The following is a 23,004-nucleotide window of genomic DNA, read 5'->3' as shown; positions in this document are numbered from 1 at the left end:
TTATTATTTCCTTAGTCATCTTTGCCTTTAAATTTGTCTGTTGCCTTGTATCCATTTGCTGTCTTTGCTCTATTTGTTTTCCTTTTCCCTTGCCTTTCCTTGTTTTTTTTTTCTTTCTACACCCATTTTAGTTTCTGATCCCATTTCATAACCTCTTCCCTTTATCTGCCTAATACCCATTGATTTTATTTGTTCCTTCTGTGCCTGCTTTTGTTCCCTTTGCCACTCCTTTTTCCTTATTTATATCGAAGCTGCTAAATGAGTGTGACCAAGTGAACAAATGTTTAAAACTACTAACTTTCATGCCAACCATATGGTCAGTCTGTAGAAGAATCAAGGTGAAAAACAAATGCATCTACTGACCCTCAGATACTTCTCCAAACTAACTCTTTCTTCCCTGATCTAAGAAGTCGTAAATTGTGATGGACCATGAGGCATTTTTGCACAGACGGCCACCAGCAAGGGGAAGAGAAAGATAACTGGGTGGTGAAGCCACTTGAAGGTAACAACAAAAGGAGTGCCTGTGCTGAAGCGAGCAGAATCCAGGAGTTCATCCAGCAGATAACTGAGGAAGACCATCAGAAAGACCCCCCCTGGAGGAAGCAAATGACCACCGCAGTGACTGCAAAAATGTGAAATAGACGCAATTTGGCAATGAAAGACCATGAAGTGATGAACTGTGAAGATGTTAAAAAAATGGGCATGTTTATAGCAAATAACCCCTTGAAAAGTGTTGAACGTTCACGTTTTGACATATAAAAGAAGCATACTTCAGTCTTTCCGCACGCACGTTTGGCGGAAGGATCCTCCGAGCATCCGGCGCCACATTAAAGAATACCTGCTTCATAACAGCTCTGTTGTTACCGAGTCTTTATTTGGTATTGGCATTTGCGAATATACTTGGTTCCATACAACAGGAATTTGAATCCCTTTTACAATAAGCTGGCTGCTAAGTTCAGAACATTCTGGCAGCTCTAGTATCAGCCGGTGAGTTCTGCAGTATACAGAACTGTCTTTGGTATAGTAATGTTAGTTGTAATTTGGCTTTTGACTACTCGTGTTCTGTTCACTGGATTATAGTTGTCTTGCAGTATCGATTATCAAGATTGATGTGGATATCACTCAGAGTCTAAGCCCAGCGGCCCCCGGCCCCTCTGACACCCAATGACAAGCTGGAACACAGGGGGACTTATGTTCTACCAAAATTGCCTTGCCTTCTAACAATTATTGTGGGTAATGTAACTGAAGATGCACCGCCCCACCACCTCCAGGGCTTTGACAGAGTGCCCGCCTTACGGCCCGTTAGTGCAGCTCCGCAGCCGCGCGCTGCAGCGTCGACCCTGACAATTTACCCGGTGCCTTCGCTCCGTGGCGAAGAGCCGGTACCGCAGCCCCTGTCGATGGCCGATAGCCGGTAGCGCCATCCCGTGGCGAAGAGCCGGTACCGCAGCCCCTGTCGATGGCCGATAGCCGGTAGCGCCATCCCGTGGCGAAGAGCCGGAACGGCCGCGCCCGGTAATAGCTGGTGCTCGGTATCGCCGCCATGTGGACAAGCTGCGGTCCTGCGACCGGAGACATGCGCATGCGCAGTGACGCCCGTGACAGCGCTGCAGCTGCGCATGCGCAGCGGCGCCTGTAACACCGGCCGCGGGGATCTTTTCAGCTATATTTCGTAAATTATTAGGGTTACAGCTCTATTAGCAATGGTATTGGGTTTAATTGTATACGTACTAGGAGACAGAGCGTAAATTTAGGGTTAAAAGGAGCGAATTTGAGTACAATTTAGAGAGATAGCTCAGTCCTCCGAACCACCACTCTATGGTCCGGAAGTCCTCCAGAGCGTGTAAGCGACTGTCAGTCCTCCGGAAGTCATGCTCTACGGGCCGGAAGTCCCAAGAGCCCGGAAGCGACCCTCCGTCCTCCGGAAGTGACGGTTTACGTTGCGGAAGTTCTTTAGATCCAGGAAGCGACTTTCAGTTTTCCAGCAGGTGCACTCTATGCGCTGGAAGTCCTCCAGGGGACCACGAGTGCTCGTCAGCCCCCCCAGAACACGCGCTACAAGGACAGTTCCTACCAAAGTAGGAAAAAAGTAACAAAAAATCTAAAAAAAAAAAAAAGAAAAAGGAAACAAATCCCAACCCGAGCCCCCCCTCAGCCCCTGCCACTGCCTGAACAGGTCCATGCTGCAGGGCAGAGTCTATTGCTGGTTTGACTGGGCAGTTTAGAATTCTGTTAGAATGTCATTGTTCATTTTGCTGCTGTTCTTCTATTTTATGTTTTCCCATGAACTTCTCTGTCTTGTTGTTTTGCAATTTTTATGCTAACCCTTTTTTTTACTATCTGGTTTTAAATGTTTGTAACAGCTCGGTGCTTTCTCCAGTGGAGATTTTTTATGTCTCCATTTCATTTGTTTCTTGCCCCTATTGTAGTTTCTGTGGTGCAAATTGGTGTCTCATAGTCTCCATTCGATTTTCAACATCCTCACTGAGCTTTGGGGGAATTAATGGGGCTTTGTGGCCCAAATCAGGCTTGCAGCACAGTATTCTCAGAAAAAGCCACAGGGCACAATGAAAGGCAGAGAGATCCTACCAGGCTCTACAGAGCCCAGAAAAAACATCATGGCAATCTGGTGTGCAGTAAGGCTTCCTTCCTCTTTTGTGGCCTCTAGCACTTCAGTTTTCTATGTTAACTCTTAATTGCTATAACCCAAAACAACCTACTTCTCTACAGTTTAGTAGAAGAGCTATTTCTTTTCTACCTTGACAGCTATTCCTAGACAGCTAAGTTTCAGTCCTTACTCGGTCACAGTGCCAACAGTGGAGGCATATTGGTGCTATAAAAATACTATCATAATTTTCAGGCAGGACAGCTTCTTCTATCCAACACTCTACACGCTAGAACCCTAATTGCCTTCTTCACCTGGAAGCTTTTATGACTCCTGCAGTCTCCCCTCCCCTTTCCCAGGTGTCAGCACTGAGAGCAGTGGGAGGGACCTGGTGTATAAGAGCCACAGGCCCTGGCAAGAGAGTTCATTGGGCTCTTGGGCTGCTATAGAGTAAGTGATCTGCTAGTTTCTCAGTTAGAATCCAAACTGAGGTTAAGTTATTCAGAGCAGATGCATTTTGCTCTTAAAATGAGCAAAGATGACTGGCTGAGAGGCAACCTTCAGGACTGCTCGAAGTCAAGTGTTTAGTACAAAGTACAATTCAATGGATATTTTTCAGGTCAGTAATTTTGGATTTCCCATTTAGAGGTATTGAGAGAATTTAACAAAATGCTTTCTCTTTTTTTTCAGGTGTGTCACATTTTCTTGAAGATTCTGACGTGACTGAATGAAATACTTTATCTTTTTCAACCCTTTTGTTTTAAGCTGTAGAAGTTGCTGATATCAATCTCTTTAGTTGGACGGAATGTAAAATAATCTCAACAGGTTTACGGTATGTATCTCCTATGCACGTGTCTGTGTTTTTTGTGACCTACTCTAGGAGTTCCCGCTCTGTCAGGGAGCGGGACTACGTGATTTTTTGAAGTCCCTCGTGATTCTGTGAAAGCAGCCAGCAGGGAATGTAGAGCACCTGTCAGTATACAGGTGAACAGCTCTTGTCTATTTCACATTGCCCAGAACCCTCTGTCACACTCAGAACTTCTTCAGCAGCTTGCAGAAGAGTCCTCAGGGATGAACCGACATCAGAAATTCATTTACTTAGTGCCTTCTGAGCAAGACCCAGATTCCAGAGGAAGATGGAAGATGAGAAGCGCCCACTGACTCCAGTCAGAATAACAGAGTTCCGGGCTGTGACTTCCAAGGACAGGGATGTCGGGCAGGAGCGGGTTCTTTTCCTGAGAGCTCCGAGGAGGAAAAAAGCTTTTCAAGTTTGGGGGCCCAAGCGCAGCAAGGGAAGGGAGGTCACAGGGTCTGGGTGTGAAAGGAGGTGAATGGATGGCCACAGCCCTTCGCAGAGGCCGAGCAGTAGGAGGGGCCGGTGCCAGAGATGCGGCCCATGGGTTTTGTCTGTGGTTTGTGTCTTTCTTTAGATGTCTAAGAGGAACCCGGTGACTGCAGGAACACGTCAGCTGACGTGATCAGAATCGACCCTTTGGCCCTGTGAAAGCAGAGTACAGGGAGGGGGAGATGGGGTCAGAGATTGCAGGTTTGGGGTTTAAAGGGAGCAGATGGGAGCGGCCATTTGGGAGCCATCTCCTCTGGGCAAGGAAGGGGAGAGGGTCAACTTTTAGCAGGCAGCCAGTGTACACCGGGCAGGGCGGCTCCAGCCTCTGTGTGTCATATACCGGAGTCTGTTTTCTGTGTCTCGGGACTTCCTCGAGTCCCCTAATCCTTTTTGTGCTCAAGACTCAGATATCATCGCTACTGTCTCAAAGGATGATTCTCAGCATTCCGGTACTGATCTGGAGCTGCTTTTATTGCATAAGAAGCTTAAACTTTGGATTGATTTTTGTCTCTTGAAGTTTTCTATTGGTCCCGTTCCACAGCATCAGCCACTGCGCTTCCAAATCATCCTTTTTCAGTCTAGTTCCCTTCATCTTCGCGTTCTTCAGTCTCGAAGCCACACTCATCATCTGTCTGGACAGCAACTTGTCATCCCTGGCCATTACCTTTGCCTCTGCATGAGGCTGCCTTAGAGCCTCCTCACTTTACCATCGCAGTCCCACGAGCCTTTTTGCTCAATGGCATTTCCAGTTTGACGTTCTGTCACTGGGACTTGTCTCCTATTTGTATGTCAGTGTCCATGTTCCTCACAGTGTCGGTCTCAGCACCTGGGCATCGGGCTCGGAGCCGCTCTACCCGGGAAGTGTAAGGCCCAGCGTTAGGGGATTTGCTGTAATGACAGGCTGGAGTTGAATTCTGAACAGCTTTGTAGAGTGTCAAGCTCTGGAACTGTTTATCTGTGGTTGGGCTCTTAGGTTGTTTGTTTTCTATCTGTTTTCACAGACGCAGAGAAAAAAGCTGCACTCCAGAGAGTGACCTGGGGATCGAGCGGATCGCCGAGAGAAAGTGGGCGATGGCGTGGGGAGAGAAAGAAAATGGGGATGGGCAGATGTACCGCTACATAATGCTGTGTTTGTGTTCTGTTTTGAAGGTTCGAAGGCACGAGAGAGCCAGGTAATTGGCACCGGAGAGGACTCGGCCAGGTGAGCAGAGACCAGGGGGCTAAAGCAGCTGTTTTCAGGGGCCATTGGTGATGAAGTTACAAGATTTCCTCATTTGTATCTCACAGGAGGTCCCCGAGCCTGACGCAGCAGGATGGAATTACCCACGTGGAGGGCTAGAGGCCAAGGTAAAGGAGCCAGAGACGGGGATCCCTGTGGGTTGGTTCAGTATCTCGTTATGTGTTTTAGTTTCTTGTTTGTGTTTTTTGCAGATGCTATAAGATATCTCGGAGAGGTGAAGCCACACACTGAGGAGGAGGCTGAAAAGGTGAGGCAGATGTGATCCCCCTTGGTGTTTAAAACTCTCCTGCTGCAAAGCAGTGAAGCATTTTCTTTGTTTTTCAGGGGCCGTGAGGACAGCCTCCGGAGCATTTGAGGTGAGCCAGGCCGGTTGCGAGGAGGGTGTCGGGGCTGGTGCTTTTGAAGAAGCGCCACAGTTATTTTCTTTGAGTCTCAGACGCCTAAGGTATGACAGCAGCAGCGTTGGACTCTGGAACAAACAGGTAAGCAAACCTCTTGGGCTATCGGGGATGACTGTCAGAGTGGAGGTTGACATCTGTCACCCCAATGCTCACCACTTGCCCCATTTGTGGGGTTTCTTTTTATATCTTTGCAGATGCCCAAGAGGAGCGTGGCACCCGCAGGCAGACCCTGGTTTTAGCGAAGATCGGCTTTAGACTATACAAGAGTTAAGTTGAGGGACGGGATCGGGGAGGGGGAGACGAGGGGCAGACCGTGTCAGGCATCGTAAGGTGGGGGTTCTAGGGGAGCAGAGGAGAGAGGCTCTTTGGGAACCATCTGCCTTGGGAAAGGGAAGGGCTAGGGTGAGCTTTTAGGAGACAGCTAACATAGGCCGGGCAGGGCGGCTGCGGCCTCTGTGTATGTTGTCCTGTAGTCTGTTTTCTGTGTCTCAGAACTTCCTCAGGTCCTGAAATCCTCCTTGTGTTCAAGGAGCATGGCACGTGACTCGGGTGTCTCTCATCGTCGTTCTCACCATTCCGGTGGCGATCTGCCGCCGCTTTTCTGACATCAGAAACCATGGATCGGTTTCACATCTTGAAGTTTTCTATTGGTCCTGTTCCATGACATCAGCCGCTGCATTCTCGAGTCATCCTTTTTCAGAGAGAGTCTAGTTCCCTTCATCTGTGACTTTCTCAGCCTTGAAGCCAGACTTCTCATGCATCCATCATCTGTCTGGACAGGAACTTCTCATCCCAGGCCATTACCTTTGCCCCTGTGTGGGGCTGCTCCAGCGTCCTCTGGCTTCAGCATCTCGGCCCCACGAGCCTTTTTGCTAAATGGCATTTCCAGTTCGGCATTCTGTCACCGGGTCTCGTCTGCTATTTGTGTGTCAGCGTCCACGTTCCTTGCAGTGTCAGTCTCAGCACGTGGGCATTGGGCTCGGAGCCGCTCTGCCCGGGGGATGTGAGGCCTATAGGGATATATGTGGGTGTCTATAGGGTTAAGGGGGTGTCTGTATGAGTGTCAATAGGGTTATGGGATGTCTCTAGGGATATATGTGGGTGTCTATAGGGTTAAGGGGGTGTCTGTAAGGATCCGAGAGGATCCCCAATGGATCCTGGGCAGAACCCCCCAAAAAAAAAGACCTCAATGGACCCAGGACAGAGGCTGGATGGATGCTGGATGGATCCCAAACGGATCCCAGCACAGAACCCAAACAGATCCTGGACAGTCTCCCCCAAAAAGACCTAAATGGACCCAGAGCAGAGGCTGGATGGATCCCAAATGGATCCCAGGCAACCTCCCCCTCCCCAAAAGGCTCTGAATAGACCCAGGATACAGCCTGGATGGATCCCAGCCCAGAGACAAAACAGATCCTGGATAAACCCCACCAAAAAGACCCTGAATGGACCCAGGACACAACCTGGATGGATCCCAGCCCAGAGACAAAACAGATCCTGGACAAAACCCCCGCAAGAAGACCCTAAATGGACCCAGGACCCAACCTGGATGGATCCCAGCCCAGAGACAAAACAGATCCTGGACAAACCCCCCCCAAAAAGACCCTAAATGGACCCAGGGCAGAGCCTGGATGGATCCCAGACAACCCCCCCCCTCCCCAAAAGGCTCTAAATGGACCCAGGACTCAACCTGGATGGATCCCAGCCCAGAGACAAAACAGATCCTTGATAACCCCCCCCCCAAAAAGACCCTAAATGGACCCAGGACACAACCTGGATGGATCCCAGCCCAGAGACAAAACAGATCCTGGACAACCCTCCCCCCAAAAGACCCTAAATGGACCCAGGGCAGAGCCTGGATGGATCCCAGACAACCCCCGCCCTCCCCCAAAGGCTCTAAATGGACCCAGGACACAACCTGGATGGATCCCAGCCCAGAGACAAAATGGATCCTGGACAAAACCGCCACAAAAAGACTCTAAATGGACCTAGGGCAGAGCCTGGATGACCCCTGGATGGATCCCAGAGGGCCCCTGGATGGATCTCAGCCAGATCCCATTTCGCCCTTGCACCTGCTTTGGGATTTTGAGGCTTTTCCCCTTTTTTTCTGCAGCTTTTCCTCGATGACACCAAAGTGAAGAACTTCATCACTTGCTTCAAAGGTACTGGGATCCCCCCAAAACCCCCCCAAATCCTCCCCCTCAAAAATGACCCCTCAAAATGCCCCCAAAAACCAAAATCCCCCCAAAATTATCCCCCAGATCCTCTCTGACCCCTTCCAAAGACCCAAATCCCACTCTAAAACCCCCACAAATAAGCCTCCCAAATCCCCCCAAAAAACCAAACCCCAACTCCCCCCGACCTCAAAAGCCCCCAAATCCCAACAATCCCCCTCAAATCCCCCCAGAGCATCCCAAAACCTCCCAAATCCCCCCAAAAAGCCCCCAAATTCTCTTCAACCCCCCAAAAATGTCAAAATCCACCCAAACCCCCCAAAATATCCCCCCAAAAAACACAAATCCCCCCAAACAATCCCCAAAGTCTCCAAATACCCTCAAATCACCCCAAAAAACACAAGTCCCCCAGAAACCCCCAAATCCTCTCCAGTCCCCCCAAAATAAATCCCCCCAAAAGCCCCCAAATCCCCCCCAAAAAAGCCCAAATCCCCTCCAACTCTCTCCAAAAACAATCAAAATCCCCCCAACTCCCCCAAATCTTCTCAGAACCCCTCAAAAAAACCAAATCACCCCAAAATCCCTCCTCCCCATCACCATTCAGTAGCGTTTTAGCCTTAATTAGGGTCTTTAATTAGAGACTCATCTTTATTTGGGGTCTCATCTGTATTGGGGGGGCGGTGGGGTGGGGAGAAGATACTCTCATCCCCTTCCTAGGTACCAAAACATTCTCCTCTCAACCTAATTTGCATATTAATCACCGCCTTAATTAACCACTTCCTGCCCTTAGTGTTACCAAGTGCCTGGGAGCAATTGATCCCTACTCCCCTCCCCCCCCCCCCCCCCCCCCCCCCCCCAAACCTCCCTCAGCCCCTTCAAATCGCTTTCCCATTAAGGAACACCCCCCTTTCTCCGGTGTTAATTAGGGGAGGGTTAATTAACGAGGGTGTGAGGTTAATTAACGTTGCCTTCCTCACTCACCTGGAGCTGAACCCCAGCAGCCTCTATGGGAGGGTTCATTATGGAGAATTGGGGGTTAGTTAGGAGAGTTGGGGTTAATTATGGAGAGTTGGGGGTTAATTAGGAGGGTGGGAGTTAATTAGGAGGTTTAGGGGTTAATTAGTGGGGTTACTTAGGGTCCATCCTGGCAGGTATCACCTTCCTCTTCCTCACTCCCTTAGCAGTGGTTGTTCTGAGCAGGTTTAATCATGAGAGGACTGAGGGTTGGAGGTTAATTAGGAGGGTTGGAGGTTAAATTAGGAGGGTTGGGGTTAATTAAGAGCACTGGGGGTTAATTGTGGGAAGGGGTTATCCCAGCAGACGTTGTCTTTCTCATCTTCTTCTTCCTCACCCTCCCTTAGAATCGCAGTGGTTGTTTTGAGGGGGTTAACCATGGGGGGACTGGGGGTTAGTTAGGGGGGTTGGAGATTAATTAGGGGGATTGGAGGTTAATTAGGAGCACAGGGAGTTAATTGTGGGAAGGGGTTAATGATGGTTTATCCCAGCAGACGTTGCCTTCCTCCTCCTCATCTTCTTCTTCCTCACCCTCCCTTAGCAGCACTGCAGCAGTTCCAAGTGGGTTAATCATTGGGGGACTGAGGGTTAGTTAGGGGGGCTGGAGGTTAATTAGGAGCGCTGGAGGTTAATTGTGGGAAGGGGTTAATGATGATTTATCCCAGCAGAAGTTGCCTTCCTCCTCCTCTTCTTCCTCACCCTCCCTTCGCAGCACCGCAGCGGCCGTTCCCAGCGGGCTAACCACGAGCGGCGATGCGGCTTAATTAAAAGGGGGGGGTGTTAATTAAGGAGAGGCGAGGGTTAATGAGGGTCCCTCCCGGCAGACGTGACCTTCCTCACGTTCTTCTTCACGCGGCTGGAGCGGAACCGCAGCGGCCGCTACGAGCGCGAATTCCCGTTCGTGTCCCGCTGCGGCGCGGAGCGCAACCTCCTGCGCTGCGAGCACAGACCCATCGTCTTCACCCGCCTCCTGCCCCCGGACGCCTCCTCCTCAGCCTCCTCCTGCTCCCGCCGCGCCGTGCTGTCGTTCTGCGGCGGCGGGGAGCGGCTGGCCGCGCCGTTCCGGCCCGAGGCGCTGGTGATGCTGCCGGAGAACGGGCGCTTGTACCACCCGGCGCCGGGCCGGGCGGGGGGCGCGGGGCCGGTGCGCTCGGCGCTGGCTCTGGAGTGGGGGTCCCGCTTCGAGTACGAGCAGGGGCCGGAGCAGCCCCCGACTCACTTTTGGTGGGAGGGGAAGAGGTATCGGCTCACGGGGGAGCTGGTGGAGCTGCTGCGGGGAGGGGAAGGGGCGGGGGAGGCGGAGAGAGGCGGAGCCGCGGGGCGGGGGTGAGGCTTGGAGGGGGTGGGAAGGGGCATTGCATGGCCCCGGGCGAGGAGGAGGCAGAGCTGGTGCTCAGCCACACCGTGTGGCTGATGCTGTGGTGAGGTGGGCGTTGCTGGTGCCAGGGATGTGGGTGTTGTGTGTGGGTCCCCCCACTGTGATATTAAAGGTCTTTGGCAATTGAAATGAGCCTAGAGGTGATGGGTGCCACTGCAGCAGTGTGGGTGCAGCTGTGGAGAGGTTGGTGCTGCTATGGTGAGGTTGGTGCAGCTGTGGTGGGTGACACACGGTGCTACTGCCACAGTGTGGGTGTCCCCACGGGTGCTGCCACGGTGACAGTGTTGCTGCCACACTGTGGGTGCCACTGTGGTGATGTTGGCTGGTGTGCAGAGGGAACGGAGGTTCTTCAGAGGGATGGGGCCAGGGGCTGAGGTTGCCCGAGGGCAAGGAGCCAGCAGCGTGCCCAAGGGGGCAAGAAGGCCAGTGGCAGCCTGGCTGGGCTCAGCAGTGGGGTGGCAGCAGCCCCAGGGCAGGGATTGTCCCCTGTGCTGGGCCCTGGGGAGGCTGCAGCTCTAGGGCTGTGCTCAGTGCTGGGCCCCTCACTCACTGCCACAGGGACACTGAGGGGTCGCAGCTCCAGGGCTGTGCTCAGTGCTGGGCCCCCTCACTCACTGCCACAGGGACACTGAGGGGCTGCAGGGAGAGGAGAAGATGCACTGGGAAGCTCTGGGCTAAATGAGGGTACCTGAGGCAAAGGTTCAGTCTGCAGAGGAGGCTCAGAGGAGACCTGATCACTCTGACTCCCTGGCTGTGGCTGAGAGGGTCGGTCTCTGCTCCCAAGTTAAAAGCTACAGACCAAGAGGAAAGGGGCTCAGGGTGCCCCAGGGGAGGTTGAGGCTGGAGCTGAGGCAGAACTGTTTCCCTGAGAGGGGTGTCAGCCCCTGTGCCAGGCTGCCCAGGGAGCTGGGGCAGTGCCCAGCCCTGGAGGGGTCCCAGAGCCGTGGGGCTGAGGTGCTTGAGGGCCGTGGCTCAGTGGTGGCTGTGGCACTGTGGGGTCAGGGTTGGACTCCAGCAGCTCAAAGGGCTTTTCCATCTGTAATGATTCTCTGGTCAGTGCCCTGTGTGCCAGAACAGCAGCCAGCTCTCTCCTTGGTCCATTAAAAGCAGAAGAGCTCCATCCCCTCCGCTGAGCTCTGCCACTTCCTCCTGCCAAGCATCCCAGGAGGACTTGGGTTAATCGGGCAAGGTGGGGTTGGCTTTAATGAACTCACCATAAGCGAGTGGCACAGCCCAGAGCCCGGCACAGCGCCCCGAGGTGAAGCTTCCCTGGGGGGGGGATGCTACAAGCTGAAGTAGTCGATGGCTCCGTAGCGCTGGAGGCTGGTCGTCCACACAGCGTCTGCTCTACCCGCGCTCGCCAGCAGCCGGCACAGCTCCGCCGGGAAACCCTCCTCCCCCTGCGTGGGGGTGTGGTGGCCGGAGCCCCGCAGCGGCTGCGAGTAGCCCACGAGGCGCAGGTCGGGCAGGGCCGCGCAGGTCGGGCAGGGCCGCGCAGCGCCGCCGCGCTCAGGGGGGTGCCGAGGAGACCGAGGCAGCGCAGGCGGCGGCAGCGGCGCAGCGCCGGCAGCAGCAGCTCCAGCTCCGCGTCCCCCAGCTGACACTCCAGCAGCTCCAGCTGCAGCAGCGAGCACGAAGCGGCTTCCAGCAGCGTCCGCAAGGGTTGCAGGAGGCTGGGGGACGTGAGGTTGTGGCCGCTCAGGTCCAGCTGGAGCAGGGAGGGCGCGTGGAGGCTCGAGGACAGGAAGATGAGGTCGGAGGGGAGCAGGCAGCAGAAGGCCAGCGCCAGGCTCTCCAGGGGAGTCTGCAGCTCGCTGGGAGGACAGGGTGGGGTGGCAGAGTGAGTGGGGAACCCCCAAAGCACCCCCAAAGCACCCCCAAACCACCACGAGGCTCCCCCACCTCCAAATCCCCTGAGGCCCTCCCCAAACCAGCCATAGACCCCTAAAACCCTGAGGCTGCCCAAATTCCACCCCCAGGATCCCCCAAAATCCCTCAGCTCCCCCAAAGTCTACCCCAACCCCCGTGAGGTATCCCCAAACCTCCTGAGACCAGCCCCCTGAGCTGAGGCAGAGCTGCTCTGGGACTCCATCTCCTCATAAGTGTAGACAGTTGCACAGTGCCAAACAGGGCAACTCCCCTAAAACCCCCTGAGCCAAGGCAGAGCTGCTGTGGGACTCCATCCCCTCTTAAATCTTTGCCCACAGGGTGTAGACAGTTCCCCAATGCCAAACCCCAACCCCAAAACACCCTGAGGCTGCCCAAAACATCTTCAAGCACCCCAAACCCCTCTTTTATGCCTCCCCTGAGCCAAGGCAGAGCTGCTGTGGGACTCCATCCCCTCTTAAATCTTTGCCCAAGGGGCAAATGCCAAACCTTCCAAACCTTCCCCCCAAAACCCCCTGAGCCCCCCCAAAACCCCCTGAGACCAGCCCCCTGAAGTGAGGCACAGCTGCTGTGGGATTCCATCTCCTCTTAAATCTTTGCCAACGGGGCAAATGCCAAACCTTCCCCCCAAAACCCCTGAGACCAGCCCCCTGAGCCGAGGCAGAGCTGCTGTGGGACTCCATCCCCTCTTAAATCTTTGCTCACAGGGCAAATGCCAAACCTTCCAAACCCTCTCCCCAAACCCCCCTGAGACCACCCCCTGAGGTAGTGCAGAGCTACTGTGGGACTCCATCCCCTCTTAAATCTGCCGCCACAGGGTGTGGGTGATGCCCCAATGCCACCCCCCCCTCACCCACACACACACATTCCCTCCCGCTGCAGCGTGTGAAGGTTTTGGGGTCCCTCCCCCAGCGGGCAGCTTACCCTAGGAGCTGTCCGAGTCTCCCAGAAAGCCTGGAGGAGTACAAATCGAGTTCCTTGAGGGCAGGCAGGGCCCGGAGGTGAGCGGCCAAGCAGCGGATGCCGGCGTCCGTGCCGGGGGCCGGGCGGCGCACGTCCACGTTGCTGTAGGGCAGCTTGAGGCTGCGCAGCGCGGGGAAGCGGCCGAGGTGAGGCAGCACTGCGCACAGCCCCGCCAGCCCCAGGTTGTTGAAGCGTAAAACAACTCTGCGGACGGCGGCAGGCTCCAGGGAGTCCAGCAGGGAGACGACGGTGGAGACGGAGAGCTCCTCGGCGTGGAAGTCACGGCAGAGCAGGGGCAGGGGGGCGCAGGGCGAGCGGAGGGCGGCGCGCAGCAATAGGCGCGTAGCAATAGGGCACCCCTAAGCCAGCCCCCATCAATAGGGCATCCTATAGCACCTCTAACCCAACCCCCATCAATAGGGCATCCTATAGCACCCCTAACCCAGCCCCCATCAATAGGGCATCTTAGAGCACCCCTAACCCAGCCCTCTATCTATAGGGCATCCTATAGCACCTCTAATCCAGCCCCCCCATCAATAGGGCACCCCACAGCACCCCTAGATCTGCACCTCATCAATAGGGTACCCCTAACCCAGCCCTCTCTCAATAGGACATCCCATAGCACTCCTAACCCTATCCCCCATTAATAGGGCACCCTATAGCACTCCTAACCCAGCTCCCCATCAATAGGGAACCCCAGGGCAGGACCCATGACCCACCCCTCTTAATGAGGGGTACCCCCAGCACCCCATAAAGGAACCCTACAGCAGGATCTCCAACACCCCCCTTCCCTCCCTGGGCCCCCCTGTGCTGCCCTCACACCCCTCGACCCCCCTCAGCTGCCCTCACCCCCCCTCGATCCCCGGGGTCCCCTTCATCTGCCCTCAACCCCCTAATCCCCGGGGTCTCCCTCAGCTGCTCTCACATCCCCCAATCCCCGAGGTCCCCTTCAGCTGCCCTCACCCCCCCCCAGTCCCTGGGGACCCCTCAGCTGCCCTCACGCCTCCCCAATCCCCGGGGACCCCTCAGTTGCCCTGACCCCCCCCAAACCCCGAGGCCCCCCTCAGCTGCCCTCACCCCCCCAATCCCCGGCGCCCCCCTCAGCTGCCCTCACCCGCGCCCAATCCCCGGGGACCCCTCAGCTACCCTCACGCTCCCCCAATCCCCGGGGTCCCCCTCAGCTGCCCTCACCCCCCCCAATCCCCGGGGTCCCCCTCAGCTGCCCTCACGCCCCCCCAATCCCCGAGGACCCCTCAGCTACCCTCACGCCCCCCCAATCCCCGGCGTCCCCCTCAGCTGCCCTCACGCCCCCAATCCCCGGGGACCCCTCAGCTGCCCTCACCCCCCCCCCCCCCCAATCCCCGGGGTCCCCCTCAGCTCACCTCCCGCTCCCGCCGGATCCTTCACGGCCGCACTTCCAGGCATGCGCACTGCACCCCGGCACCGCCCCTCCGCCAATCAGAGCGAGAGTTTCACCACGGAAGGCGGGCCCGGCGTCGTTACTAGGTGCCGCCTGCGATCCTCGCCCGCCCATTGGCTGCCGCCGTGTCTGTCATCGCTTCCTCCCTTCTTATTGGCTGAAGGGCGGCGGCAGCGGGAAGTTCGATCTGAGGCTCAGCACCTTGGCAGCCCTGCACTGGCCTCTCTGCAGGTTGGGGGGGGGGGAATAGTGGGGGCGTGGTCTGCTGAGGGGGAACTGGAGACTGGCGGGCTTCTGAGGGGAAAAGCGCGGGCTTGGCGGAGTCTGCAGTGGAAAAGTGGAGGTTCGGTGGGGTTTTGAGGGCGAAAGTGGGTTTTTGATGGGGTTCTGAGGGGAAAAGTGGAGTTTTGAGAGGAAAAGTGGGGGGTTTGTGAATTTCTGAGGAACAAGTGGGAATTTGGAGGAGCTTGGAGGGGAAAAGTGGGGTTTTGGTGGAGTGTTGAGAAGAACAGGGGGTTTTACTGGAGTTTTGAGGGGAAAAGTGGGGGTTTGGAGCAGTTTTGAGGGGGAAAGTGGGGGTTTGGTGGAGTGTTGAGAAGAAAAGTGTTTTTTTGGTGGGGTTCTGAGGGGAATAAACGTTTTTGTAGAGTTTTAAGGAGAAAAGAGTGGGGTTGGTGGTCTGCTGAGGGGGAAAAGTGGAGATTTGTGGGGTTCTGAGGGGAAAAGTGGGGATTTGGTGGAGTCTGGAGTGGAAGGGTGGAGATTCAGTGGGTTTTTGAGGGCAAAGTGGGTTTTTGATGGGGTTCTGAGGGGAAAAGTGGAGTTTTGGTGGAGTTTTGAGAGGAAAAGTGAGGGGTTTTGTGAATTTCTGAGGAACAAGTGGGAATTTGGAGGAGCTTGGAGGGGAAAAGTGGGGTTTGGTGGAGTGTTGAGGGGAAAAGTGTTTTTTTGTGGGATTCTGAGGGGAATAAAGGTTTTTGTAGAGCTTTAAGGAGAAAAGAGTGGGGTTGGTTGTCTGCTGAGGGGGAAAAGTGGAGATTGGTGGGGTTCTGAGGGGAAAAGTGGGGGTTTGGTGGAGTCTGGAGTGGAAAGGTGGAGGTTCAGTGGGTTTTCAGGGCAAAAGTGGGTTTTTGATGGGGTTCTGAGGGGAAAAGTGGAGTTTTGGTGGAGTTTTGAGAGGAAAACTCGGGGTTTGTGGACATATGAGGAACAAGTGGGACTTTGGAGGAGCTTGGAGGGGAAAAGTGGGGTTTTGGTGGAGTGTTGAGGGAAAAAGGGGTTTTAGTGGAGTTTGGAGTGAAAAAGTGGCAATTTGGTGGATTTTTGAGGGTAAAAGTAGGTTTTTGGTGTGGTTCTGAGGGGAAAAATGGGTTTTGGTGGAGTTTTAAGAAGAAAAGAGTGGGGTTGCTTGTCTGCTGAGGGGGAACAGTGGAGATTGGTGGGGTTCTGAGGGGAAAAGTGCGGGCTTGGTGGAGTCTGGAGTGGAAAGGTGGAGGTTCGGTGGGGTTTTGAGGGCAAAAGTGGGTTTTTGATGGGATTCTGAGGGGAAAAGTGGAGTTTTGGTGGAGTTTTGAGAGGAAAAGTCAGGGGTTTGTGAATTTCTGAGGAACAACTGGGAATTTGGAGGAGCTTGGAGGGGAAAAGTGGGGGTTTGGTGGAGTTTTGAGGGGAAAAGTGGGGATTTTGTGGAGTGTTGAGAAGAAAAGGGGTTTTAGTGGAGTTCTGAGTGAAAAAGTGGCCATTTGGGGGATTTTTGAGGGTAAAAGTAAGTTTTTGGTGTGGTTCTGAGAGGAAAAATGGGTTTTGGCAGAGTTTTGAGGGCAACAGTGGGTTTTACTGGAGTTTTGAGGGGAAAAGTGGGGGTTTGGTGGAGGTTTGAGGGGAAAAGTGTTTTTTTGTGGGGTTCTGAGGGGAATAAAGGTTTTTGTAGAGTTTTAAGGAGAAAAGAGTGGGGTTGGTGGTCTGCTGAGGGGGAAAAGTGGAGATTGGTGGGGTTCTGAGGGGAAAAGTGGGGGTTTGGTGGAGTCTGGAGTGGAAAGGTGGAGGTTCAGTGGGGTTTTTAGGGCAAAAGTGGGGTTTTGATGGGGTTCTGAGGGGAAAAGTGGAGTTTTGGTGGAGTTTTCAGATGAAAAGTGGTTTTTTTTTGTGGAGTGTTGAGAAGAACAGTGGGTTTTACTGGAGTTTGGAGTGAAAAAGTGGGGGTTTTGTGGAGTGTTGAGGGGAAAAGGGGTTTTAGTGGAGTTTGGAGTGAAAAAGTGGCGATTTGGTGGATTTTTGAGGGTAAAAGTAGGTTTTTGGTGTGGTTCTGAGGGGAAAAATGGGTTTTGGTGGAGTTTTAAGGACAAAAGAGTGGGGTTGGTTATCTGCTGAGGGGGAACAGTGGAGATTGGTGGGGTTCTGAGGGGAAAAGTGCGGGCTTGGTGGAGTCTGGAGTGGAAAAGTGGAGGTTCGGTGGGGTTTTGAGGGCGAAAGTGGGGTTTTGATGGGGTTCTGAGGGGAAAAGTGGAGTTTTGGTGGAGTTTTGAGAGGAAAAGGGGAGTTTGTGAATTTCTGAGGAACAACTGGGAATTAGGAGGAGCTTGGAGGGGAAAAGTGGGGTTTTAGTGGAGTGTTGAGGGGAAAAGTAGGGGTTTGGTGGACTTCTGAGATAGAAGTGGGATTTTGGTGGAGCTCTGAGCGGAAAAGTGGGGGTTTTGTGGAGTGTTGAGAAGAAAAGGGGTTTTAGTGGAGTTCTGAGTGAAAAAGTGGCCATTTGGAGGATTTTTGAGGGTAAAAGTAAGTTTTTGATGTGGTTCTGAGGGGAAAAATGGGTTTTGGCAGAGTTTTGAGGGCAACAGTGGGTTTTACTGGAGTTTTGAGGGGAAAAGTGGGGGTTTGGTGGAGGTTTGAGGGGAAAAGTGTTTTTTTGTGGGGTTCTGAGGGGAATAAAGGTTTTTGTAGAGTTTTAAGGAGAAAAGAGTGGGGTTGGTGGTCTGCTGAGGGGGAAAAGTGGAGATTGGTGGGGTTCTGAGGGGAAAGTGGGGGTTTTAGTGGAGTCTGGAGTGGAAAAGTGGAGGTTCAGTGGGGTTTTGAGGGCGAAAGTGGGTTTTTGATGGGGTTCTGAGGGGAAAAGTGGAGTTTTGGTGGAGTTTTGAGAGGAAAAGTGGGGGGTTTGTGGACTTCTGAGGAACAAATGGAAATTTGGAGGAGCTTGGAGGGGGAAAAGTGGCATTTTGGTGGAGTGTTGAGGGAAAAAGTAGGGGTTTGGTGGACTTCTGAGGAACAAGTGGGGGTTTGGAGGAGCTTTGAGGGGAAAAGTGGGGGTTTTGTGGAGTTTTAAGAAGAAAAGGGGTTTTAGTGGAGTTTGGAGTGAAAAAGTGGCGATTTGGTGGATTTTTGAGGGTAAAGGTAATTTTTTGGTGTGGTTCTGAGGTGAAAAATGGGTTTTGGCAGAGTTCTGAGGGCAAAAGTGGGGGATTTGTGGACTTCTGAGGAACAAGTGGGAATTTGGAGGAGCTTGGAGGGGAAAAGTGGTGCTTTGGTGGGGTTCTGACAAAAAAGTTGGGCTTTGGTGTAGTTTTGAGGGGAAAAGTGAGCTTTTTGTGAGTTTTGAAGGGAAATGTTGGGGTTTGGTGGAGTTTTAAGGGGGAAAAAGTGGGATTTTGGTGGAGTTCTGAGGGGAAAATTGGGGAGGTGATTTGAGGGAAAAAAAGTAGTGTTTTTGTGGTGGTGTTTGGACAAAAAGATAGATTATTGGGGTTTTGGTGGTGAAATCTCTGCCAGGAGGCTGCAGTGAGCTGGAGGTCGGTCTCTGCTCCCAGCTAGTGAGTGACAGGCCAAGAGGAAAGGGGCTCAGGGTGCCCCAGGGGAGGTTGAGGCTGGAGCTGAGGCAGAACTGTTTCCCTGAGAGGGGTGTCAGCCCCTGTGCCAGGCTGCCCAGGGAGCTGGGGGAGTGCCCAGCCCTGGAGGGACCCCGAAGCCCTGGAGCTGAGGTGCTGAGGGCTGTGGGTCAGTGGTAGCCGTGGCAGGGTGAGGGCTCAGGGCTGGGCTCCAGCAGCTCAAAGGGCTTTTCTAACCCAAATGATTCTGTGGTTTGCTCCCTGCAGCTGTGGCATCATCACAGATGCCAGTCCTGGGTCGCTCAGCACCATCTGCTGCCACGGCCTCCGCGGCCGCTACGTCACCGTCACCATCCTGGGCCGGGAGGAGCAGTTCACTCTCTGTGAGGTCGAGGTCTACACTGTCCACCCCGAGCCATGAGGGGCTTTTAAGGGGGACAAGGTGAGGAGTTTCCCCCCTGGCACCAGGACCCTCTGACATCAGATGCCCCTGGAGGCTCCCTGTCGTCAGAACCACCCTAATAAACATCCCCACGGGGCCTCTTTGTGCATCACCATCCCCATCCCATAGGCTCCACAGGACCATGGCATCACCATCCCCACCCTGTGGGCTCCACAGAACCATGGCATCACCATCCCCACCCCGTGGGCTCCACAGGACCATGGCATCACCATCCCCACCCCACAGGCTCCAGAGGACCATGGCATCACCATCCCCATCCCATAGGCTCCAGAGGACCATGGCATCACCATCCCAACCCCACGGGACCTCCAGCCTCTTTCCATCACCACCCTTGAGGCCCATGGGGTTCCACCATCCTCATCCCCACTCTGTGGCTCCCCAGGACCTGTGGTGGCCACCTTGGGGTGGGGCTGGCCGTGGGAGGTCACTCACTCGCCCGTGAAGCCTTTGGAGATGGAGTGGAAGGAGGTGAGTTCCACCGAGTCCAGGTAGGGCGGCCCCATCTCTGTCAGCACCTTCCTGAAGGAGTGGAAGGCCGAACCCTCAGCATACACGTTGTCCTGGTACACCTGGAGGAGGGGGGAAACTGGTGGGGTTACCTAGATGTTGGGGTCCACCTCACATACCCCCCGAGTCTGAGGGTCCCACTCACCTCGTCAGCCATGAGGAAGAGCCTCTCCTCGAAGGCGAATTTGATGACGGCCTCAATGCACTGACGGCTCTGGACCTGCCCTGGGAGGGGGGAGAAGGGGGGAGGTTGGCATAGCGGAGTGGGGGGGTCCAGTCCCACTCCCACCATGGGTTTGGGGGGCCCAGTCCTGCTCCTGATGGGTTTTGGGGGGCTCAATCCCTTTTCCTGATAGGTTTGGGGGCCCAGTCTTGCTCCCTATGGGTTTGGGGTATGGGCTCAGCCCCACTCCTGATGGGTTTTAGGGGACTCAGTCTAGTTTCCCATGGGTATGGGGGGGCTTAGACCCCCTCTCCTGATAGGTTTGGGGGACCCAAACTGCCTCCCTATAGATTTGGGAGGAGAGTCATCCCCACTCCTGATGGGTTTGGGGGGGCTTAGCCCCTGCTCCTGATGGGTTTTGGGGCCTTCACCCCACTCCTGATGGATTTGAGGGGACTCAGTCCCACTTCCTATGGCTTTTGGAGGGTCTCAACCCAGTTCTTGGGTATGTTTTGGAGGTCTTAGTAGGACCAGTAAAGCACTGGGGGTCTCAGAATGGGACTGGGAGGGCACTGGGAGCTCACAGCCCTGGTACCAGAAGTCCCATCCCAACCTCAGGGTCCCATCCCAGCCCCAGGGTCCTATCCCCAGGGTCCCATCCCAGTCCCAGGATCCCATCCCATCCCTGATATCCCACCCCTGGGGTCCAATCCCACCCCTGGGGTCCCATCCCAGTCCCATCCCATCCCATCCCTGGGGTCCCATCCTAACCTCAGGGTCCAATCCCATCCCTGGAGTCCCATCCCATCCCTGGGGTCCCATCCCATCCCACCCCTGAAGTCCCATCCCTGGGGTCCCATCCCAACCTCAGGGTCCCATCACACTCCTGGAGTTCCACCCCTGGGGACGCATCCCACCCCTGGGGTCCCATCCCAGTCTCATCCCACCCCTGGAGTCCCATCCCAGTCCTATCCCGTCCCACCCCTGGGGTCCCATCCCACCCCTGGGGTCCCATCCCATCCTGTCCCATCCCATCCCACCCCACCCCTGGGGTCCCATCCCACCCCTGGAGACTCATCCCATCCCTGTGGTCCCATCCCATCCCACCCCTGGGGTCCCAACCAGTCCCATCCCATCCCAAACCTGGGGTCCCATCCCACCCCTGGCGCCCCATCCCACCCCTGGGATCCCATCCCACCCCTGGGGACTCATCCCAACCCTGGGGTCCCATCCAGTCCCATCCCATCCCACCCCTGGGGACCCATCACATCCCATCCCACCCCTGGGGTCCGATCCCAACCCTGGGGTCCCAGCAGTCCCATCCCATCCCACCCCTGGGGTCCCATCCCATCCCACCCCTGGGGTCCGATCCCAACCCTGGGGTCCCAGCAGTCCCATCCCATCCCACCCCTGGGGTCCCATCCCACCCCTGGGGTCCCATCCAGTCCCATCCAATCCCATCCCATCCCAGCCCTGGGGTCCCATCCCATCCCAGCCCTGGGGTCCCATCCCATCCCAGCCCTGGGGACTCATCCCATCCCACCCCTGGTGTCCCATCACATCCCATCCCACCCCTAGGGTCCCATCCCCTCCCAACCCTTGGGTCCCATCCAGTCCTATCCCATCCCACCCCTGGGGTCCCATCCCATCCCAACCCTGGAGACCCATCCCATCCCTGAAGTCCTATCCCTGGGGTCCCATCCCAACCTAGGGTCCCGTCCCACCCCTGGGGTCGCATCCCACCCCACCCCTGGGGTCCCATCCCATCCCACCCCTGGGGTCCCATCCCATCCCTGGGTTCCCATCCCACCCCACCCCTGGGGTTGCATCCCACCCCACCCCTGGGGTCCCATCCCATCCCTGGGTTCCCATCCCATCCCACCCCTGGGGTCCCAACCAGTCCCAACCCATCCCAACCCTGGGGTCCCATCCCATCCCACCCCTGGGGCCCCATCCCACCCCTGGGGCCCCATCCCACCCCTGAGGCCCCATCCCATCCCTAGGGTCCCATCCCATCCCACCCCTGGGGTTCCATCCCACCCCTGGGGACTCATCCCATCCCTGTGGTCCCATCCCATCCCACCACTGGGGTCGCATGCCATCCCATCCCACCCCTGGGATCCCATCCAGTCCCATCCCAATCCTGGGGTCCCATCCCACCCCTGAACTCCAATCCTTGGGGTCCCATCCAAACCTCAGGGTCCAATCCCACCCCTGGGGTCCCAGCCCTGTGGTCACATCCCACCCCTGGGGTCCCATCCCAGTCCTATCCCATCCCACCCCTGAGGTCCCACCCCTGGGGTCCCATCCCACCCCTGGGGTCCCATCCAGTCCCATGCCATTCCATCCCATCCCACCCCTTGGGTCCCATCCCATCCCACCCTTGGGGACTCATCCCACCCCTGGGGTCCCATCCCATCCAATCCCACCCCTGGGTTCCCATCCTATCCCAACCCTGGGGTCCAATCCAGTACCATCCCATCCCATTCCATCCAACCCCTGGAGTCCCATCCCACCCCTACGGACCAATCCCAACCCTGGGGTCCCATCCCACTCCACCCCTGGGGTCCCATCTCATCCCTGGGTTCCCATCCCACCCCTGGGGTCCCATCCCATCCCAAACCTGGGGTCCCATCCCATCCCACCCCTCGGGCCCCATTCCACTCCTGAGGCCCCATCCCATCCCTAGGGTCCCATCCCATCCCACCCCTGGAGTCCCATCCCACCCCTGGAGACTCATCCCATCCCTGGGGTCCCATCCCATCCCACCCCTGGGGTCCCAACCAGTCCCATCCCATCCCACCCCTGGGGTCCCATCCCACCCCTGGCGCCCCATCCCACCCCTGGGATCCCATCCAGTCCCATTCCAATCCTAGGGTCCCATCCCACCCCTGAACTTCAATCCTCGGGGTCCCATCCAAACCTCAGGGTCCCATCCCACCCCTGGGGTCCCACCCCTGGGGTCGCATTCCATCCCCGGATGGGACGCCAGGGGTCGGATGGGACCTTAGGGGTGAGATGGCACTGGATGGGACCCCAGGGGTGGGATGGGATGGGACCCCAGGGGTGGGATGGGATGGGACCCCAGGGGTGGGATGAGTTTCCAGGGGTGGGATGGGATGGATCCCATCTCATCCCACCCCTTGAGTCCCATCCCAGTCCTATCCCATCCCACCCCTGGGGTCCCATCCCACCCCTGGGGTCCCATCCCACCCCTGGGGACTCATCCCACCCCTGGAGACTCATCCCACCCCTGGGGTCCCATCCCATCCTGTCCCATCCCACCCCACCCCTGGGGTCCCATCCCACCCCTGGAGACTCATCCCACCCCTGGGGTCCCAACCAGTCCCATCCCATCCCACCCCTGGCGCCCCATCCCACCCCTGGCGCCCCATCCCACCCCTGGGGCCCCATCCCATCCAATCCCACCCCTGGGGACTCATCCCAACCCTGGGGTCCCATCCAGTCCCATGCCATCCCACCCCTGGGGACCCATCACATCCCATCCCACCCCTGGGGTCCCATCCCATCCCACCCCTGGGGACTCATCCCAGCCCTGGGGTCCCATCCCATCCCATCCCATCCCACCCCTGGGGTCCCATCCCATCCCACCCCTGATTTCCCAT

The 23,004-nt window shown here is 56.0% G+C and overlaps 2 protein-coding genes and 1 long non-coding RNA gene across 3 annotated transcripts; 2 read left to right on the top strand and 1 right to left on the bottom strand.

The window, feature by feature from the left end:
- Positions 1-5,234: 5,234 nt before the first annotated feature.
- On the top strand, positions 5,235-5,843 carry LOC133627305 (uncharacterized). The gene is made up of 4 exons (XR_009820072.1): positions 5,235-5,297; positions 5,382-5,437; positions 5,515-5,672; positions 5,786-5,843. It is a non-coding gene; the product is annotated as an uncharacterized LOC133627305 (long non-coding RNA).
- Positions 5,844-6,467: 624 nt separating this feature from the next.
- LOC133627310 (UPF0598 protein C8orf82 homolog) lies at positions 6,468-10,109 on the top strand. Its single transcript, XM_062011954.1, has 2 exons — positions 6,468-6,594; positions 9,604-10,109. Exons 1-2 carry the CDS (start codon positions 6,468-6,470, stop codon positions 10,107-10,109), a joined length of 633 nt encoding a protein of 210 aa, XP_061867938.1.
- A 1,252-nt stretch (positions 10,110-11,361) lies between these two features.
- On the bottom strand, positions 11,362-22,352 carry LOC133627309 (leucine-rich repeat-containing protein 14-like). The gene is given in 7 exon segments (XM_062011953.1): positions 11,362-11,631; positions 11,634-11,971; positions 12,969-13,366; positions 18,586-18,670; positions 19,141-19,277; positions 19,361-19,440; positions 22,334-22,352. Coding segments are annotated over 7 exon segments (1,248 nt in total). The 3' UTR covers positions 11,362-11,440.
- Between the last annotated feature and the right edge of the window lie 652 nt (positions 22,353-23,004).

The sequence above is a fragment of the Colius striatus genome, chromosome 19 (genome assembly GCF_028858725.1).
Source record: "Colius striatus isolate bColStr4 chromosome 19, bColStr4.1.hap1, whole genome shotgun sequence".
NCBI lineage: Eukaryota > Metazoa > Chordata > Aves > Coliiformes > Coliidae > Colius > Colius striatus.
Note: the sequence above shows the minus strand (reverse complement) of the source record. Positions and strands in the feature narration are given on the sequence as shown.

Bases quoted from the DNA above. Each gene is read 5' to 3' on its own strand.
- LOC133627310 (XM_062011954.1), top strand. From the start codon at position 6,468: ATGGCATTTCCAGTTCGGCATTCTGTCACCGGGTCTCGTCTGCTATTT. The intron at 6,595-9,603 runs GTGAGGCCTATA...CCCTCCCGGCAG, and splicing joins AGCCGCTCTGCCCGGGGGAT to ACGTGACCTTCCTCACGTTC.